This window comes from Pavona decussata, unplaced genomic scaffold (genome assembly GCF_977016875.1).
Source record: "Pavona decussata unplaced genomic scaffold, jaPavDecu1.1 SCAFFOLD_313, whole genome shotgun sequence".
NCBI lineage: Eukaryota > Metazoa > Cnidaria > Anthozoa > Scleractinia > Agariciidae > Pavona > Pavona decussata.
The window spans coordinates 821,634-840,051 of record NW_028145705.1 but is presented as its reverse complement, the minus strand read 5'-3'; the positions used below and the strand labels follow the sequence as shown (position 1 = coordinate 840,051).

The window sequence follows — 18,418 nt, the reverse complement described above, 5'->3', positions numbered from 1 at the left end:
CGTTCAACTAGTTTTTATCGTTAGCACTTGTTAGAAAATTATCCCTTTTTTCATTTATCGAAATGAAAAGAGTCTCAACAAATTTTATGTAGCCACCTTACATGGTTAAAGGAAAAGATAGAAAACCGGTCTTCTGGACGTTCAGGAAAAAAATATACTTTGAATTATTTGCATTTTGTCTGCGTTTTGGCGTCGGCAATGGACAATTACTCAATAATTTCCAGTTAAAGATCAAATTCTTCTAATTATTTCCATTTTATATAAACAAAGGCAGCAAAAATGGAATATCTATAAGAACTTATTGTAAAACGTTTAACAACCAAATCATGTTCGTGTTATTATAAAGCACTCCGATCGGTACCACTTTGCACCCTGATGTGTTAGTTATGATCCTCATGGAAAATATGGTGGGTTTTTTTATCAAAAAAAAAAAAAATGAACAAAAAGAAGAAGCTAACAGAACCAGATAAAAAGTTTATATTTAGCATAAAAGTGGCAGTAGAAGCCAGTTTAATTGACATTTGAAAACGCTACACATTTGGGTCTTTGCAATTACTGTGCTTGTTGACGTCAGACCGAGTGTTGCTGAGCCAAAGTTTACTAATTGCCTCCACTAGTTTAAAAATATTTACTTAGGTGTAGGCAGGTGATGATCAGGATTTGAAAATAGTGCTGGAGTCTTTCCTTGACATGGTTTGCAATATTCGCTGATAAACCGTTTTACCGTTTTGACAACAGCAGTAATATGAAATCGAATGTTTAAAGCCTAATCCAGCTATTCCAAAGAGCAGCTGTTGTTCCGCGTTATGTATTTTTGTGCTCAGCATTTGCGATAATAGTAGTCAAAAGCCGCAATATTTTAATATTTAAATATCAGACAGTATACACCTCCGGATGCTTTTTACTTTTTTATCTATATTTTGTTTTTAGTTTTCTAAGTCCTTACTATAGTAGAATCGCCGTATTTGTACAAGAAACTCATAATCCATGTGGGACGAACTTAGAAAAAACAGCTCCAGGTATCTGGTTAAGTGTCTCGTAGTATCCATTAGTATAAATAAGGGCCCGAGCCCAGAGATTGCAACTCCCCCGGATACGGAACGAGTACTGCGTACTGTTTCTAGTAAAATGAACGGGTTCGGTGCGAGGTTGGCGAACAATGTATGGGACGAAATGGTTTTTGAAAATCATTGTTTCACGTAAAACAAAATTCTCCACAATCAGTGGAATATTTTGCATCGTGGTCCAGGGTCTTCTCTATACCGCCAATTTAAATTTAGCAATGACCCAGGGGACTAGGTTGGTGTACATGCTCATTGTGGGATTGCAGCGTCCTTCCCATCGAGCCCTGCGCAAGCCTCTCTCCTCAAACTGCATGGCCCTTGACCAAGTCACTTCTTTTCCCCCATAAAAGACCATTTAATCCATAGCTGGGGTTTTCATACTCCGAGTAACCTACTCCTAGCTGGATTGCCAACAGCGTCTATAGAACCTCCCCTGTCCTTCGTTGTAACCCAACCCGTGGTGGTCTGACGGATTTGTTAGCACTTGCTAGGTGCTGCCAGGAAGTATGGATTGCAGGAGGTCCTCATTTTCATTTATACGGCTTAAGGCTAAGCTTGTTCTAACTCGTGCCTATTTTGTATCCTATTACAACGCGAGAAACATTTGTAGTTCCTTTTGCACTCTCGCAAATCCCTTTTAGTTTCCTTTTTAACTTGCATAATTCAGTACAGTCCCTTTCGCGTGAGTGATCTGGAGGAAAAATGTGTGACCACCCAAAGTCTAAGTCCTCGTTTCTTAGCTTGCTCAGATCATTAAATCATTTTATCACCTTGAACTTTTTAGAGCCCCAATTACAAACTGTGTTTACTAGCTATACCGTGCTCTTGTTGACCAATTGACAAACTACATGTGCTTATTATGTTTAGTTTTATTTTTACTTATCTGATGTTCAGTTCATAATCAAGAGATAGTCATACAACATTGCGGTTATAGTGATACAACTTGTTACGATGATGGCTTTGTTAGTGATAATCTAATGCTCTTTAGTTAAAGTATCTTACAAAATGCTGCCTTCTGAAGGACTAGGCAACTGATAAAATCATCATCATTATCATCATCATCATCTTTCATTTTCCTACTTAAACTAATTATTTACATTTCATTTATTTAGCAATTTTTTTTAACAATTTTCGAATAGTATAAATTTACAAAATACAGTAACTAAAACCATAGGAATATTCAAGACCTCGCAAATTCAATAACAATAAACTACTTTTGGAAAAATTGAACAGATTTGATTCCTTTATAAGCAGGAAAGGAAGAAAATATAATCAACGACCAAGCAACAAATTACAAAAACATATAACACAGCTCAGAGGTTATATTTAAAATTAAACAAAAAAACATTGACATTCTAAATCCCAACCCCGCCAAATTAGTTGTTCAGATACTCTATCACTGGGCTACAGGAGACTCGTGCGAAAAGTATCCTGCATGCTTGTGGTTTCGCTGAAATTAAAGAAAAACTAATTACTTTATTTACCAGGCTTAAAACATTACATCTCATTTCATTTTCTTTCCTAAAAATTGGTAAAATTTTAGTAAGTAATCTCAGCTGAAACGAACCTAAACTTGCTCAAAATTTTCAGGCCCGATCGTTTCAATGCCAACAACAAAATTTGATCACGTCACATGGCACAAGAAAATTAATTCTCCCTCCCGCATGAAGCTGGCTAATCGAGGCTGGGATAGAAAACAAAGGAATTGCAAATATCGTGGTAAATGAAGTTGTAACTGAATTAGAACATTAGCTGTAAAGGAAGCAAAAGGTAACATCAATATTAAGGATTATAGAAGGATTAAAAATATAAAATATAACTGTCATTGTAAAGACTAGTAAATTTAAAGAGAAAGTTAAAAAATGTACAATGCTATAGCTATTGCATTACATTGATAATTTATTTTCTAAGAAACTTCCATGGCCCTTACATCTTAAGGTAATGAGTTCCAGACTAACAGTTCAATTCTAAAAAATGAAGTTTTTACTTTCTCGAGATTGGAATGTTCACGTGTTTAATCACTGCCACAGTAGCGGAGTTTAGCTCTATTTAAAGGGGTACCATCAAGGTAATACACATAGAATGAACTACAGTTCCTAACTTTGATGGTAGTAGAAAAGAGACAACAATTGTGGTATCCGCAAAAGCAGACCCTTCTCTTACTTTGTCCATCCGCAACACTGGGATGACCTCCTTTCAACCAACCAGGAAGGCGAGCGCCACAACGTTTTGAGTGTGGACATGATGAAGCCATTATTGTACCTGCTGCGCTTTCAAATCAATACCAACCAGGACCAAGTCCATTATCACTCTGCAAGATATAGATCGTTTTCACGTGAGGTCACGCATTGGCCCGCCGCCATATTGGTGTACCACTTTTGATTTCGTAGTACGTCATTGGTAGGTCACAACTGCAATTGATATTCCCACTATTAAAAATGGATTTAAACAAAAGCGAATCAAGCTCCGAGGATAATTCGAAGGTTGCATATACTTTTCCGAATTCTGAAAATGCAAATAAGCTGGATTTTCCGGTCAGAGATCGATATTTGCAGAAAATATCCACAATCGGAATCGATCCAGTGTTATCAATAATCAATAAATCTTTATTTAAACACGGTAAAATCCATCAGGAGTATAAAAATTAGAAATAACCTAACTATCCTAAACAAAATTCAAAACCTGACTACAACTAATCTAACTAAAACCTGTTTTTCATGAATGCCGTGTGTAACATTAAAAATGAACATTAACTAATCTTTTAAATTGACTGAGAGATTCAGCTTCCCTCACATGACAGGGTAGGCTGTTCCAGAGAACTGCTCCGCTATAAGAAAAGCTGTTTTTCATGAAATTAGTTCGCGGAAACGGGACAAATAGTTTGTTAACAGAGTCCCTCAGGGAGTAACGCGTTTCATTTCGTTTGACAAATTTAGATGATAAATATTCAGGAGCAAGACCATTTAAAGACTTGTATACCATTATGGATTTCTGTATTTGAAATTGAGTGCTCAAGTCTTTCCAATCGAGTTGTCTAATTAAACGGTTAGCATCAGCATCATAGCTAGAGAAGGTTAAAACGCGAGCGGCACGGTTCTGAAGCTTCTGTAGCCTGTTAAATAATGTTTTACCACAACTACCCCAGACAAGATTGTGTGTTGATCGAAGGGAAACACTTTCAGCCTGATTGTTTACCTCCGGTCGAATCTACAGATATCTTGTGTTATCTTGTTTTATAGACAAGCTTCTACACTCATTATTTAACGTCTGCTGCTACATTTTTTTAATCCAGAGTGTATTCTTTTCCGAATTCAGCGATTGTTTAATCTTTTCAATGCGATTTATAGTTTTTGAGTTTTGACGTTGCGCGCAGTGTACCAAGCTGTTGCATTAATTTGCCTCTATCTCTCTGATTACTTGTGCTATGGTGCCACTTTTTTTAATGGATAGTGTATTCTAATCCGAATTCAACTAAAATTTAAGCTTTTTCATACGATTTATAGTTTTTGAGTTTTGACGTTGCGCGCACAAACACTTGTAATTGAAATTTTCCAGCGTGTAATTTAACGCAAATTGCGCTACCCGTTCACAAGCGGTTGCATTCATTTGCATCTATCTCTCTTATTGTTTGTGCTATGGTGCTACTTTTCTTTGTAATGGATAGTGTATTCAATTCCGAATTCAACGAAAGTTTAAGCTTTTTCATACGATTTATAGGTTTTGAGTTTTGACTTAGCGCGCACAAGTCATTGAATATTTCCGGTGTGTAATTTAACGAAAATTGGGTTACGCGTTTACAAGCGGTTGCATTCATTTGCCTCTATGTCTCTCATTATTTGTTCTATGCTGTTGATTTATTTTTAATGGATAGTGCATTCCTTTTCAAATTCAGCGAAAGTTTAAGCTTCTTCATACAATATATGGTTTTAGAGTTTTAACACAGCGCGCACAAGCAATTGAATATTTCTGGTGTGTAATTTAACGAAAATTGGGCTACGAGTTCACAAGCTATTGTTTTAATTCACAGTGTATTCTTTTCCAAATTCAGCAATAGTTTAATCTTATCCAAACAATTTATAGTTTTTTTAGTTTTGACGTTGCGCGCACAAGTAATTGAATTTTTCCGGCGTGTAATTTTACGAAAATTCAGTTACGCGTTCACAAGCTCTTGCATTCATTTGCCTGTATCTCTCTTTCGAATTGTCCTATGCTGCTACCTTTTTAATACACAGTGTATTGTTTTCCAAATTCAGCAATAGTTTAATCTTTTCCTTACGATTTATAGTTTTTTTATTTTGACCTTGCGCGTACGAGTAATTGAAATTTTCCGGCGTGTAATTTAACGCAAATTGCGCTACCCGTTCACAAGCGGTTGCATTCATTTGCCTCTATTTCTCTTATTATTTGTGGTATGGTGCTATTTTCTTTTTAATGGATAATGTATTCTAATCCGAATTCAACGAGAGCTTAAGCTTTTTCATACGATTTATAGGTTTTGAGTTTTGACTTAGCGCGCACAAGTCATTGAATATTTCCGGTTTGTAATTTCACGAAAATAGGGTTACGCGTTCAGAAGCGGTTGCATTCATTTGCCTCTATCTCTCTCATTATTTGTTCTATGCTGTTCATTTTTCTTTTAATGGACAGTGAATTTTTTTCTTATTCTGCGAAAGTTTAATTTTTTTTCATACAAGATATAGTTTTAGAGTTTTAACTTAGCGCGCACAAGAAATTGAATATTTCCGGTGTGTAATTTAACGAAAATTGGGTTACGCGTTCACAAGCGGTTGAATTCGTTTACCTCTATCTATCTCATTGTTTGTTCTATGCTGTTAATTTTTCTTTTAATGGACAGTGCATTCTTTTTCCAATTCAGCAAAAGTTTAAGCTTCTTCATACAATATATAGTTTTTGAGTTTTAACTTAGCGCGCACAAGGAATTGAATTTTTCCGGTGTGTAATTTAACGAAAATTGACTTACGCGTTCACAAGCTTTTGCGTTCATTTGCCTCTATCTCTCTCATTATTTGACATATGCGGCTACTTTTTTGTTTCAATTCAAAGTGTATTCTTTTCCAAATTCAGCAATAGTTTAATCTTATCCAAGCAATTGATAGTTTTTTAGTTTCGATGTTGCGTGCACAAGTACTTGAATTTTTCAGGCGTGTAATTTTACGAAAATTCAGTTACGCGTTTACAAGCTCTAGCATTCATTTGCCTCTATATCTCTCTTCATTTGAAATATGCGGCTACTCTTTTGTTTTAATTCACAGTGTATTCTTTTCCAAATTGAACAATAGTTTAATCTTTTCCATACGATATATAGTTTTTGAGTTTTGACGTTGCGCGTACAAGTAATTGAAATTTCCGGAGTGTAACTTAACACAAATTGCGCTACGCGTTCACAAGCGGCTGCATTCATTTGCCTCTATTTCTCTTATTATTTGTGCTATGGTGCTACTTTCTTTTTAATGCATAGTGTATCCTAATCCGAATTCAACGAAAGTTTAAGCTTTTTCATACGATTTATAGGTTTTGAGTTTTGACTTAGCGCGCACAAGTCATTGAATATTTCCGGTGTGTAATTTAACGAAAATTGGGTTACGCGTTCACAAGCGGTTGCATTCATTTGCCTCTATCTCTCTCATTGTCTGTTTTATGCTGTTAATTTTTCTTTTAATGAACAGTGCATTCTTTTTCAAATTCAGCGATAGTTTAAACTTCTTCATACAATATATAGTTTTTGAGTTTTAACTTAGTGCGCACAAGCAATTGAATTTTTCCAGTGTGTAATTTAACGAAAATTGACTTCAGTAAGCGTTCACATGTATTCATTTGCCTCTATCTCTCTCATTATTTGACATATGCGGCTACTTTTATGTTTTTATTCACAGTGTATTCTTTTTTAAATTCAGCAATAGTTTAATCTTATCAAAATAATTTATAGTTTTGTAGTTGTGACGTTGCGCACACAAGTAATTGAATTTTTTCGCTTGTAATTTTACGAAAAATTCAGTTACGTGTTCACAAGCTCTTGCATTCATTTGCCTCTATCTCTCTCATTATTTGACATATGCGGCAACTTTTTTGTTTTAATTCACAGTGTATTCTTTTCCAAATTCAACTATAGTTTAATCTTTTCCATACGATTTATAGTTTTTGAATTTTGACGTTGCGCGTACAAGTAATTGAAATTTTCCGGCGTGTAATTTAACACAAATTGCGCTACCCGTTCACAAGCGGTTGCATTCATTTGACTCTATTTCTCTTATTATTTGTGTTATGGTGCTATTTTTTTTTAATGGATAGTGTATTCTAATCATAATTCAACGAAAGTTTAAATTTTTCATACGATTTATAGGTTTTGAGTTTTGACTTAGCGCGCACAAGTCATTGAATATTTCCGTTGTGTAATTTAACGCAAATTGCGCTACGCGTTCACAAGCGGCTTCATTCATTTGCCTCTATCTCTCTCATTATTTGTTCTATGCTGTTCATTTTGTTTTAATGGACAGTGCTTCTTTTTTAAATTCAGCGAAAGTTTAAACAATATATAGTTTATACAATATATAGTTTTTGAGGTTTAACTTAGCGCGCACAAGCAATTGAATATTTCCGGTGTGTAATTTAACGAAAATTGGGTTACGCGTTCACAAGCCGTTGCATTCGTTTACCTCTATCTCTCTCATTATTTGTTCTATGCTATTCATTTTTCTTTTAATGGACAGTGCATTCTTTTTCAAATTCAGCGAATGTTTAGCTTCTTCGTACAATATATAGTTTTTGAGTTTTGACTTAGCGCGCACAAGTCATTGAATATTTCCGGTGTTTAATTTAACGAAAATTGGGTTACGCGTTCACAAGCGGTTGCATTCATTTGCATCTATCTCTCTCATTATTTGTTTTATGCTGTTCATTTTTCTTTTAATGGACAGTGCATTCTTTTTCAAATGCAGCGAAAGTTTATGCTTCTTCATACAATATATAGTTTTTGAGTATTAACTTAGTGCGCACAATTTTTGGAATATTTGCGGTGTGTAATTTAACGAAAATTGGGTTACGCGTTCACAAGCGGTTGCATTCATTTGCCTCTATTTTTCTCATTATTTGTTCTATGCTGGTCATTTTTAATTTATTGGACAGTGCATTCTTTTGCAAATTGAACGAAAGTTTAAGCTTCTTCATACAATATACAATTGTTAAGTTTTGTCTTAGCGCGCACAAGCCATTGAATATTTCTGGCATGTTATTTTACGAAAATTGGGTTACGCGTTCACAGACGGTTGCATTCATTTGCCTCTATTTTTCTTAATATTTGTTCTATGCTGTTCATTTTTAATTTATTGGATAGTGCATTCTTTTTCAAATTCAACGAAAGTTTAAGCTTCTTCATACAATATATAGTTTTTAAGTGTTGTCTTAGCGCGCACAAGTCATTGAATATTTCTGGCATGTAATTTAACGAAAATTGGGTTACGCGTTCACAAGCGGTTGCATTCATTTGCCTCTATCTCTCTCATTATTTGTTTTATGCTGTTTATTTTTCCTTTAACGGACAGTGCATTCTTTTTCAAATTCAGCGAAAGTTTATGCTTTTTCATTCGATTTATAGGTTTTGAGTTTTGACTTAGCGCGCACTAGTCATTGAATATTTCCGGTGTGTAATTTAACGAAATTTGGGTTACGCGTTCACAAGCTGTTAATTTTCATTCATTTGCCTCTATCTCTCTTATAATTATGGACAGTGTATTGTTTTTCTAATTCAGCAAAAGTTTAAGCTTCTTCATACAATATATAGTTTTTGAGTTTTAACTTAAGGCGCACTAGCAATTGAATTTTTCCGGTGTGTAATTTAACGAAAATTGGCTTACGCGTTCACAAGCTTTTGCATTCAATTGCCTCTATCTCTCTCATTATTTGACATATGCAGCTACCTTTTTTTAATTCACAGTGTATTGTTTTCCAAATTCAGCAATAGTTTAATCTTATCCATACAATTTATAGTTTTTGAGCTTTGACGTTGCGCGCACAAGTAATTGGAAATTTTCGGCGTGTAATTTAACGCAAATTGCGCTACGCGTTCACAAGCGGTTGCATTTATTTGCCTCTATCTCTCTTATTATTTGTGCTATGGTGCTACCTTCTTTTTAATGGATAGTGTAGAAGTTTAAGCTTGTTTATACGATTTATAGTCTTTGAGTTTTGACTTAGCGCGCATAAGTCATTGAAATTTTCCGGTGTGTAATTCAACGGAAATTAGGTTACGCGTTTACAAGCGAAACTTTCTTGTGTCCCAAATGTAACGTTGGAACCTAGTCAATATTAAATTTATACCAGCGTTAAGCCGCCCTTTGTGAAAGGAAGTGCTTTTCGCAAACACGATCGTGCTCTATGATCTTTTCGGTGAGGTCGTCACGACTTATCGCTCGAATCCAGCGCGATCTTCTCTTTTCTGACAATTCTTGGACTTTTTCACCTTGATTTGTAACGATAGAAGGCACCCTTGCAAAGTATATCCTTTACTCTTGTCCACTTTTCCTGCCACAGCCAATTATCAGAGAGAAAACCATGTTCTTCGCAAGCGCCGCTACTAGTTTTTTTACAATTTTGCTACACCAATATGGCGGCGTAGCAACGGTAGTCAAGGATTTGGTCACATGCGTGAAAACGATCTATTACTTACGTACGTCACACGGCATTCTATGAAACGGGACATAGACACTCGAGTCACCGGCTATCTAAAAAAACAACTGAGTCACTATTGATGGATGGATGGATGGATGGATGGATGGATGGATGGATGGATGGATGGATGGATGGATGGATGGATGGATGGATGGATGGATCTTAACGGACTTTATGTGTATTAGATCAAGAAAGACAATAACTCACAACGTAGGTATTCTAAAAAAGAATGGACCTTTCTTAAACAGGCTTAACTTAATTGATATTTATTGGTCATTGAATTGAACCCTCCTTTACCTATTGTTGTATTGTTTGGGACTCTACAGGTGAGACCCAAATTAACATTCTCCTTAAACTTCAAAATCGTGTGCACGGATTATTACTGGTGCCTTTTACTTAACACGATCAAGCGATATTCTTGATCAATTAGCATACTTAGGTCCAGAAAAGCACCTAACCTCCACTTACGAACACCTCCCGTAGGCGGCCCCCTCTCGTAGCGGGCACTTGGTCAGCTACGTACAAACTACACGTTTAACCTCCTATGAGGGGACAACTCTCTTAAGCGGACACTTTTTTCTGGCCCCATTGGTGTTTGTTTACGGGAGGCTCGACTGTAATAGTTCGCCATGTCAAACCGTACATTTCCTTTTTGACCGATCTTTTGAGGCCATTAAAGGACCCTAGTCAGCTTCCGCCATTTTCGATGCCATCGAAATTATTGATAATGCATGGCGAAACAAAATATCATTGCTTTACTGTAAGCTGGGTTCCTGAAAGTATGCTTCATTATCTTCAGTAGTTTCACAGTGGTTTCGTTCATTTCGACATGCTCCGAATGAAATGTTATAGCCAAACTCTCGCATATAAACAAAAACAAAGGTGTGGCTGACTAGGGCCATTTAAGGCTATTCGAATAAATTTTAACCGAAAAGAACCGTTGGGTGACCCTGATTGAACTGGTGCCGGACTATTGTTCTATAATCCCATAGTACCCCCCTCCTCCCTCACTTCACCCGGAAAAAAATGGTCGCTTGGCTTTATGGCGAATACATAGCAACTATCTTCAAGTAACTGCAGCGTATTACTCGCCATTAACAATATCCACTTTAAATGATGTAAAGGAATTGTAAAGAGTCTTGCCTTCAGGCCTGCAGCTATTCTTTCCGTCCCCAACGTATCCAGGGTTACAAGAACAGCTGTATGATCCAACAGTGTTTGGGCAGCTAGCCTTTGGAATTGAATTTATTTTGAAGAATGATTCTCATTACAAGTGGAAAGTTATTGACTTCATTTCTTTTAAGTCTCCAATAAAAAATTAATTCCCAATGATAATTAATGAAATAATTTACATTTATTGATATTGTACAGTCTCACGGTTTACGACGCATTTTTTCTATTAATGTTCACTCTCGCATTTTTGAGGTTTGAACGATTATTTTCCCTAAGGACGCCTCACATTCGTAGCGAATAGTCACCTATTAGACTTCAGTGTTCAACGTACCAATAAAGTATCCCCTAGTTTGACAAGAGGTTCGTTGCACTAGGCAAATAGCTGATGGCTTCTGTTGCGTCACGAAAATACAAAAGAGCGATGACGTGTCGAAAATTTGAAATTAGTGCTTATGGGACGTTCCGGAGGCAAGTATATTGTGGTTTGAAGAATTTTACAGCCATAGTGGCCAAAGAGCTCTGCTTTAAAACCCTTAACCGAATGGAATTAAATGTTGTTTAATGTAAAATAAAAATCAATATAAGAAAATAAGGGTTTAATTCAACGCAAAAAAAATTCTCTCACCTTCTGATCGAACTGGAACTGACATTACACAAGCCATCGACACGAAACACAAGAATAGAAAGCGACCCATTTCTTCTAGGAAGTCAAAAAGCCTCCCGTCTGGCCAATAGCCCCAATAAATATAGGTTGATTGCCTCTCAAATACAAGCCAAAATAGTTTTACCTCAGTCAACTAACGTAAGGAACTTTTAGTTCATCCTGCAGACAAACCAACATCTGCCAAAATGTAGTTTGCCAAAAATAGTAGCTATAAATTTACAGTTGTTATTCCTCAGCCAATGGGGTGTATGTTTATGAATGTGGGATAACACTCATCTTGACGTAACCAGTCGTGTGGTTGTGTATTGTTAATAGAGCACTAACACCTCCTGTTAGCAGGTTTACCTAACATTCTTTTAAAGTAGCTTTTGAATAATGAAAGGACCAATTGTACAAAAAGTCGCAAAGTGAAGCCGGATCTTGGTGTAGATCAGGATCAGCAATGTTGAACAAAACGTTAAACCAAATGATCGGACAGCTAAAAAGCGTAATTCAGTCTCTTAATATTTTGGTTAGACAAAACTAACCTTCTTTACGGATTGCAAAAAGCTAAGTTAGTTTGGAAATAAACGGTTACAACATTTAAAATGATACTAATGAAAAGTTAAGATCGGTTGATAAAGATAGAAAGCAAAAAAATGTGTACAGAAGCCATTATAAAATAGCTATATATTTTAAACAGGTTAAGTTTCATTGCGTCTGTTCATCCCATGGGTTCAAGATTCTTGCCTAATCTTCATAAAGAGTTGTAAACTACTGTCCTCTCAAGCAATAGCACTTATAATCTTGGTATGTCTGGTTCAGATCAACGGAACTGATCAGGTGGTTTGGCCTCCCTAAAGAGATTCAAGTCCTGGCATTTCAATAATTAGCCTTTCTCTCTATCCCTTTCCACTCTCCCCCGACAACGCATCACAGTTTCCTTAGAAACTAAAACCCTCATCCAGAGGTCGTGATTAGTTCTCTTGAATCTAAGATCAGTCCATATATTCACCTTCAGTACTGCCGCCATAATACAGTTAAGGTTACTTATAACCCACCCATTAATTTTTGCGGGATTTTATTGGGTACTTTACGTCACGTGGTTCAAATTCACAAGACGGTTATCACGCAATTACTCCAGCCTTTGTTTATATTTGCCCTCGTATTATTTTCATTAAAAAGAAAAAATTAAGCGAAAAAAAGCCAGCACAAGAGTTTCACCTTTCCATCTTTATTATTTTACATGGAAGAAAAACAAACTCGTTTTGTAGATGTCCAGTCATGTTTACAGCAAAAAGCTGGTCGCAAATGTTCCGCAAAGTACAAAAATGTCAACAAAACATACTTTAAAGGTGTAGAAAGTTGCGAATAGAATATCCTACGAAAATTGAGTCAGTTTGTCAAGTTTTGGTCCAATCACAGTGAAAATAAAGTTTCCGTAAACCAATCAAAAGGAGGAGGGTTAAAAAATAAATAAACCCCTTTCTGGCTTGCCGGTTTGTCGGCTGATAGTGTCCTTGTCTGAGAGATTGTCCTCAAAATTTCACATTTGCCCTCGAATCTTCGCTTCTCGGCCAAATATCCATTTTTCGGACAATCTCTCAGCCGCGGACATTATCAGCCGACATACCAGCCGCCTGAAGGGGTTTGTTTGCTTAATAAACTATAATAACCACGTTGGTTTAAAGAACCCATACTGTTTACTGCTGTAGTTTAGCTTTATCGTGTCATTGAATAAGTAGAAACTTTTGTCATGTACTGCATTTTATGAACTCGTTAAGCTAGAGACAAAACTATCATGAACTCGTTGGACTACAAACAAACCTTGAAAACGGATAATTAATCGGCTTACTTTAAACCTTAAAATGGCTGCTAGAATTAGCTCTGCGATGCATGTTGAAGCGCTGAAGGAGAACACATGAGGCAAAAAAAAAATGACTTTTTTTTATATCCGGAGGCCGTGAGTTCGATTCCCCCTTGTGGTCTAAGATTTTTTTTTTTTTTGCCTTCTGTGGTGGTCATTAGTGCTAGCGGAACAACATTCCATTTTAACGCCTGACGTACCTATTGACGACTAAGAGAAAGTGTTCATAAGTTTAAACGTTTGGAAATTTGTTTGGCTTTATAGTTATATTCGTTCCATATACGTGTGTACAATGGATAATAAAATATCTTTATGAATTTTTATCAATAAAAACTCTTTCAATGTGGCTGGCCTCCCGTCGCACATGACGGGAGGAGTTGCGAACAAATCAAATAGAGGCCAAAACTCGTTTATTCACAGGTCAGGTTACAGCACATGCCGATACACTCCTGATTCCCGAGATAACAATCTGCGTAACAAAGGAATACTTGCTATAACTAATCTTGAAAACTAGGGTGAAAAATAAACCAAAAAATGTTCCGTACAATACTTCTTGAGCTGATCTTACCGTTTAGGCCGTTTGAAAGGACAGCAAACATCCGATGAACCACGATTACTGCGATAACCGCACAAATATCAAACCACATGTGAACAAAAACAAAATGGCGGGTCACTCGCCAAAGAAAAACAGACGCGGTAGCTAAGCACTTGCGTAAAACCGCTGACTGCACAGCGCTGCAGTCACATGGCTCCCCTAATTGTTGCCTAACAATTACTTTACTTAGTACTTAGTGTCCACACTAGACAGTTCAACAAACTAAACGTTCATAAAGACAGTCACTTGTGTCTTCTTCACTTGTCAAAGACACCTCACTGAGTAGTTGGCTCCTCGTAGGGGAATCCCTCGGTCTCCCTACTGCTTGTGTCAACTTCCTCTTCGCCTTCGGAGGGTACCAGTAAAACTAGTTTGTGGATTGGTCTATCCAGGAAAGTAGGAGGTTTTTGTCGTCTGCCCAGGTTGTCAAGCCCTCCATCCGCTTTGACTATTTTAACCTTTCTGACAAATCCGTCCTCACTGGGGAAGACTTGAACGACTCGTGCGAGAGGCCATTGATTACGTGGTCCTTCGTCCTCCTTAGACAAAACTACATCTCCAACTGATAAGTTCCTTCTGGGATACATCCACTTGTTCCGCGACTGCAGACTTTGAAGAAACTCGTGGCGCCATCTGAGCCAAAACTGATTGGCGAGATACTGTACTCTGCGCCACCATTTGCGGGAATACAAATCTGCTCTCTGGAACTTTCCAGGCGGCGGAAGTACAACTTTTGGTTTGAAAGTGAGTAGATGGCTGGGTGTAAGTGGCTCGGGTGCCTCTGGGTCATTCAGGTTATTCGTAGAGAGGGGTCTGGAGTTAACAATACATTCCGCCTCAGTTATGAAGGTTCTAAAGGCTTCATCGTCCAACTGGGTTCCGGCATTTAGAAGTAGCGTCTCCAGTGCACTACGAACAGTACGGATTATCCTCTCCCATGTACCACCCATGTGGCTCGCATGTGGCACGTTCATCCGGTATGGTATCCACTCAAAACCATTTTCCACCAAGTACTCTTGTAGTCTGTTCTGATCCAGTTCTTCTAAGGCAGCTTTCAGCTCATTCTTTGCTCCCACAAAGTTTGTGCCTTGGTCACAGCGGAGCTGTCTGACTGGACCACGACGATTTAAGAAACGGCTCAGCGCGTTGATGAATGAACTGGTGCTTAACGAGTTAGCTGTTTCTAAGTAAATGCCTCTGCTGGCCATGCAGGTGAAAATAACACCGTAACGCTTGACTTCACTTCTCTTCTCCTTGTTCAGGAATGGTCCAAAGAAATCTACAGCACAGTATGAGAAAGGAGCTGAAGGTTCAACTCGATCCAAAGGCAAGTCGGCCATCTTCTGAAATTGCAGGGGCCCACGTACTTTTCTGCAGGTAACACACTTGGAAATACAATTTGACACTGCGGATGATCCACCAATAATTCAGTAGCCTCTCTGACGCAGCTCATTTTGGGTGATACCTCGCCCCATGTGATTCACTTTGGCATGCCAGAATCGAATCAGCAAGTTTGTAACATGGCTTTTACATGGAAGTACCACGGGATGTTTTGTCGCAAAGGGAAGGTTAGCTCGTCTGATGCGGCCACCAACGCGAACGATACCATCTTCATCAAGAAACGGATCCAAACGATACAAGCAACTAGACTTCTTGATGGCTAGATTTCTTTCTCTTGCAAGCTTTCTATCTGTTACCTCTCCAGATGTCTTAAGTTTCTTTAGGACTTCAATCTCTTCATAGAACTGTTCGCATTGAACAATCTTTAGAACTTCTCCTTCCGCTTCAAGCAGTTCGGTCAAGGTAACTGATACCTTTGGCAAAGGTCTAATGTTCTTGCAACCAGTCTGTGTCGTCCACTTCACTTCTCTACTTGCTAATCTGCTCTTCACTCGAAGACACAAGGCTAGTACTTTAAGCAGACGCTGCCAGCTTGAAATGTGACACAAACGACTCAGCATAGACGATTCAGAAGGTTGGGTAGCTAGACTCTCTGCATGAGATGTGAACACGACAGCTTTCTTCACTTCAGGATCAGACTCAGTTACTTGAAATTCTTCTCTCTTCTCAGGCTGAACAGTCCCATTCTTCCAGAGGAATGGTGGTCCTGCTAACCAGTTGTCTCCTTGAAGCAGTTGTGATGCTGTAAGGCCACGCGAGGCATGATCTGCGGGGTTAACTTCAGTACTGACATACAGCCAAGAACTCGGTTTCGTGACATCACGAATTTGCTGCACGCGATTCGCCACGTACACGTGGAACCTTTTAGCTTCATTGTTGACATAACCCAGGACAATTCTGCTGTCTGTCCAGAAATGTTCTTTAATGTCCGTGTACGACAATTCTTCGCGACGAAACTCACTCATTTTTGCTGAAATAGTAGCGGCTGCCAACTCAAGCCTCGGCACAGTGATTTGTTTCAAAGGGGCCACTCGGGCCTTTCCAATGACGAAAGAGCAGTGTGCTTTGTCCTCCACGTCAATCAGTCTAACATACGAACACTGTCCATATCCCTCAAGACTGGCATCCGAGAAATGGTGTAACTCGCAGGCTTTAACTCGGCCAAAGTTCTCAGGCTTAAAGCAACGTTGAATTTGCAGCGGGTCAAGAGTCAGAACATCCCGACGCCATTTCTCCCACTGACTACGAAGACTCTCTGGAACTGGGCTGTCCCAATCAAGTTTGTCCCGGCACATTTGCTGTAGAACTTGCTTACCCTTCAAGGTAACAGGGGCAACGAAGCCGCTAGGATCATAAATTGAACTAACTGTGGCCAGAACACCACGTCGCGTAAAGGGAAGATCACGCAATTCGATGCGAAATTGGAAGCTGTCAGTTTCAATACACCACACAACTCCTAAAGCACGTTCCAAAGGCAATGGATCATTCTTCAAATCCAGCTCTTTCAACCCTTTTGCAAGGTCTTCAGAAGGAATCACTTCAAGAACGTCTCTTTTGTTTGACGAGATTTTGTGTAGTCTCAGACCGGCTTTGGCACAGATGCCTTGACCTGCTTTCACCAGGGTAATAGCTTGATCTGCAGTTGGGACTGGCGTAAGTCCATCATCTACATAGAAATCTCTTCTTATGAACTCAGCAGCTTCTTCACCATACTCTTTCTCTCCATCATCTGCCGCCCTCTTGAGACCAAAATTTGCGCAGCCAGGTGAGCTAACAGCACCGAAAAGATGAACCTTCATCCTGTATTCAACAACTTCATTGGCAGGATCCCCGTCTTTCCACCACAAAAAACGCAGGAGATCTCTGTGTTCCTTTGATACCACAAACTGATGAAACATACTTTTTATGTCAGTCATGATGGCTACACTTTCCTGTCTGAATCTGCACAAGATCCCTAACAGGGTGTTCATGAGGTCGGGTCCTTGCAGCAAGAAATCGTTAAGAGATACTCCATCATGTTGGGCCGAGCAATCGAACACTACTCTGATCTGATTGGATTTCCTCGGGTGTTAAACACCGGTGTGGGGGACGTAGTTCACCATACCATCCTGGATTCCAAGACGGTCTGGAGGCACCTCTTCAGCACATAGAGCAATCACATCTTTCATGAACAAGCGATAATCTTCCAAGAACTTCGGTTGTCTCTTAAATCTTGCTACAAGCTGGCGCCATCTTTTCACAGCTAGTTCACGGTTGAAGGGGAGAGACAATTTATCTGACTTTAAGGGAAGCGGCATTTCGTAGTGCCCATCAGGTGTCTTAACAATACCATTTTCAAGGATGTTGAGGAACCTCCTATCTTCGGCTGAATAAGGCTTGGTTTTTGCAGAGCACTCTGCAAAGTCTGACTCTAGAACTTTAAGGATGGTCTGTGGGTTGATAACCTCTTTCACTTTTGTTGTAAAGGCAAAGTGTTCATGGACCTCTGTAGCCACTGTCTTGTTGCACGTCACTTCTTTACTATTGCCATCGCTTGTAGCTTTGCACACCTTGCCAATTATGCCCCATCCCATAAGAGATCGCTGGCCATACGGGTCATCTTCATCTCCCACTAGGACTTCTCTCGGTCTAACGATACTTGGACAGTTATTGCCGATCAGCAAGGAGATTTCTACACTTGGATTGTACGGCATAAGTTTGTCAGCAATAGGGCGAAGATGGTTCCATTTCCGCGCGACGCTGGCTTTAGGAATCTGTGAGCGACTGGCTGGAATAATATCACGCTTGAACATCATGGGTAGCTTCACAGCATGCTCCCTTCTAAAGTCTAACACTTCAACTCCACAGATACGATTGCTTGGTACATGTACGTTTCGCTCTTGCACTGTTGTAAGCAGTAAGTCAGTTGGTGGGCCTTGCAAGTTCAATTTCTCGCACAAACTCTGTGACACGAAACTCACATTAGACTGGTCATCCAGCACCGCATATTG

The 18,418-nt window shown here is 38.7% G+C and overlaps 2 protein-coding genes across 2 annotated transcripts; both read right to left on the bottom strand.

Moving 5' to 3' along the window:
- Positions 1–13,825: 13,825 nt before the first annotated feature.
- LOC146454168 (uncharacterized) lies at positions 13,826–15,367 on the bottom strand. The gene is made up of 2 exons (XM_085095761.1): positions 14,001–15,367; positions 13,826–13,901 (listed from the first exon to the last, which is right to left on the bottom strand). Exon 1 carries the CDS (start codon positions 15,365–15,367, stop codon positions 14,303–14,305), a length of 1,065 nt encoding a protein of 354 aa, XP_084951887.1. The 3' UTR covers positions 13,826–13,901; positions 14,001–14,302.
- An 87-nt stretch (positions 15,368–15,454) lies between these two features.
- LOC146454167 (uncharacterized) lies at positions 15,455–17,344 on the bottom strand. Its single transcript, XM_085095817.1, has one exon. The coding sequence runs from the start codon at positions 17,342–17,344 to the stop codon at positions 15,455–15,457; it is 1,890 nt and encodes a 629-aa protein (XP_084951943.1).
- Between the last annotated feature and the right edge of the window lie 1,074 nt (positions 17,345–18,418).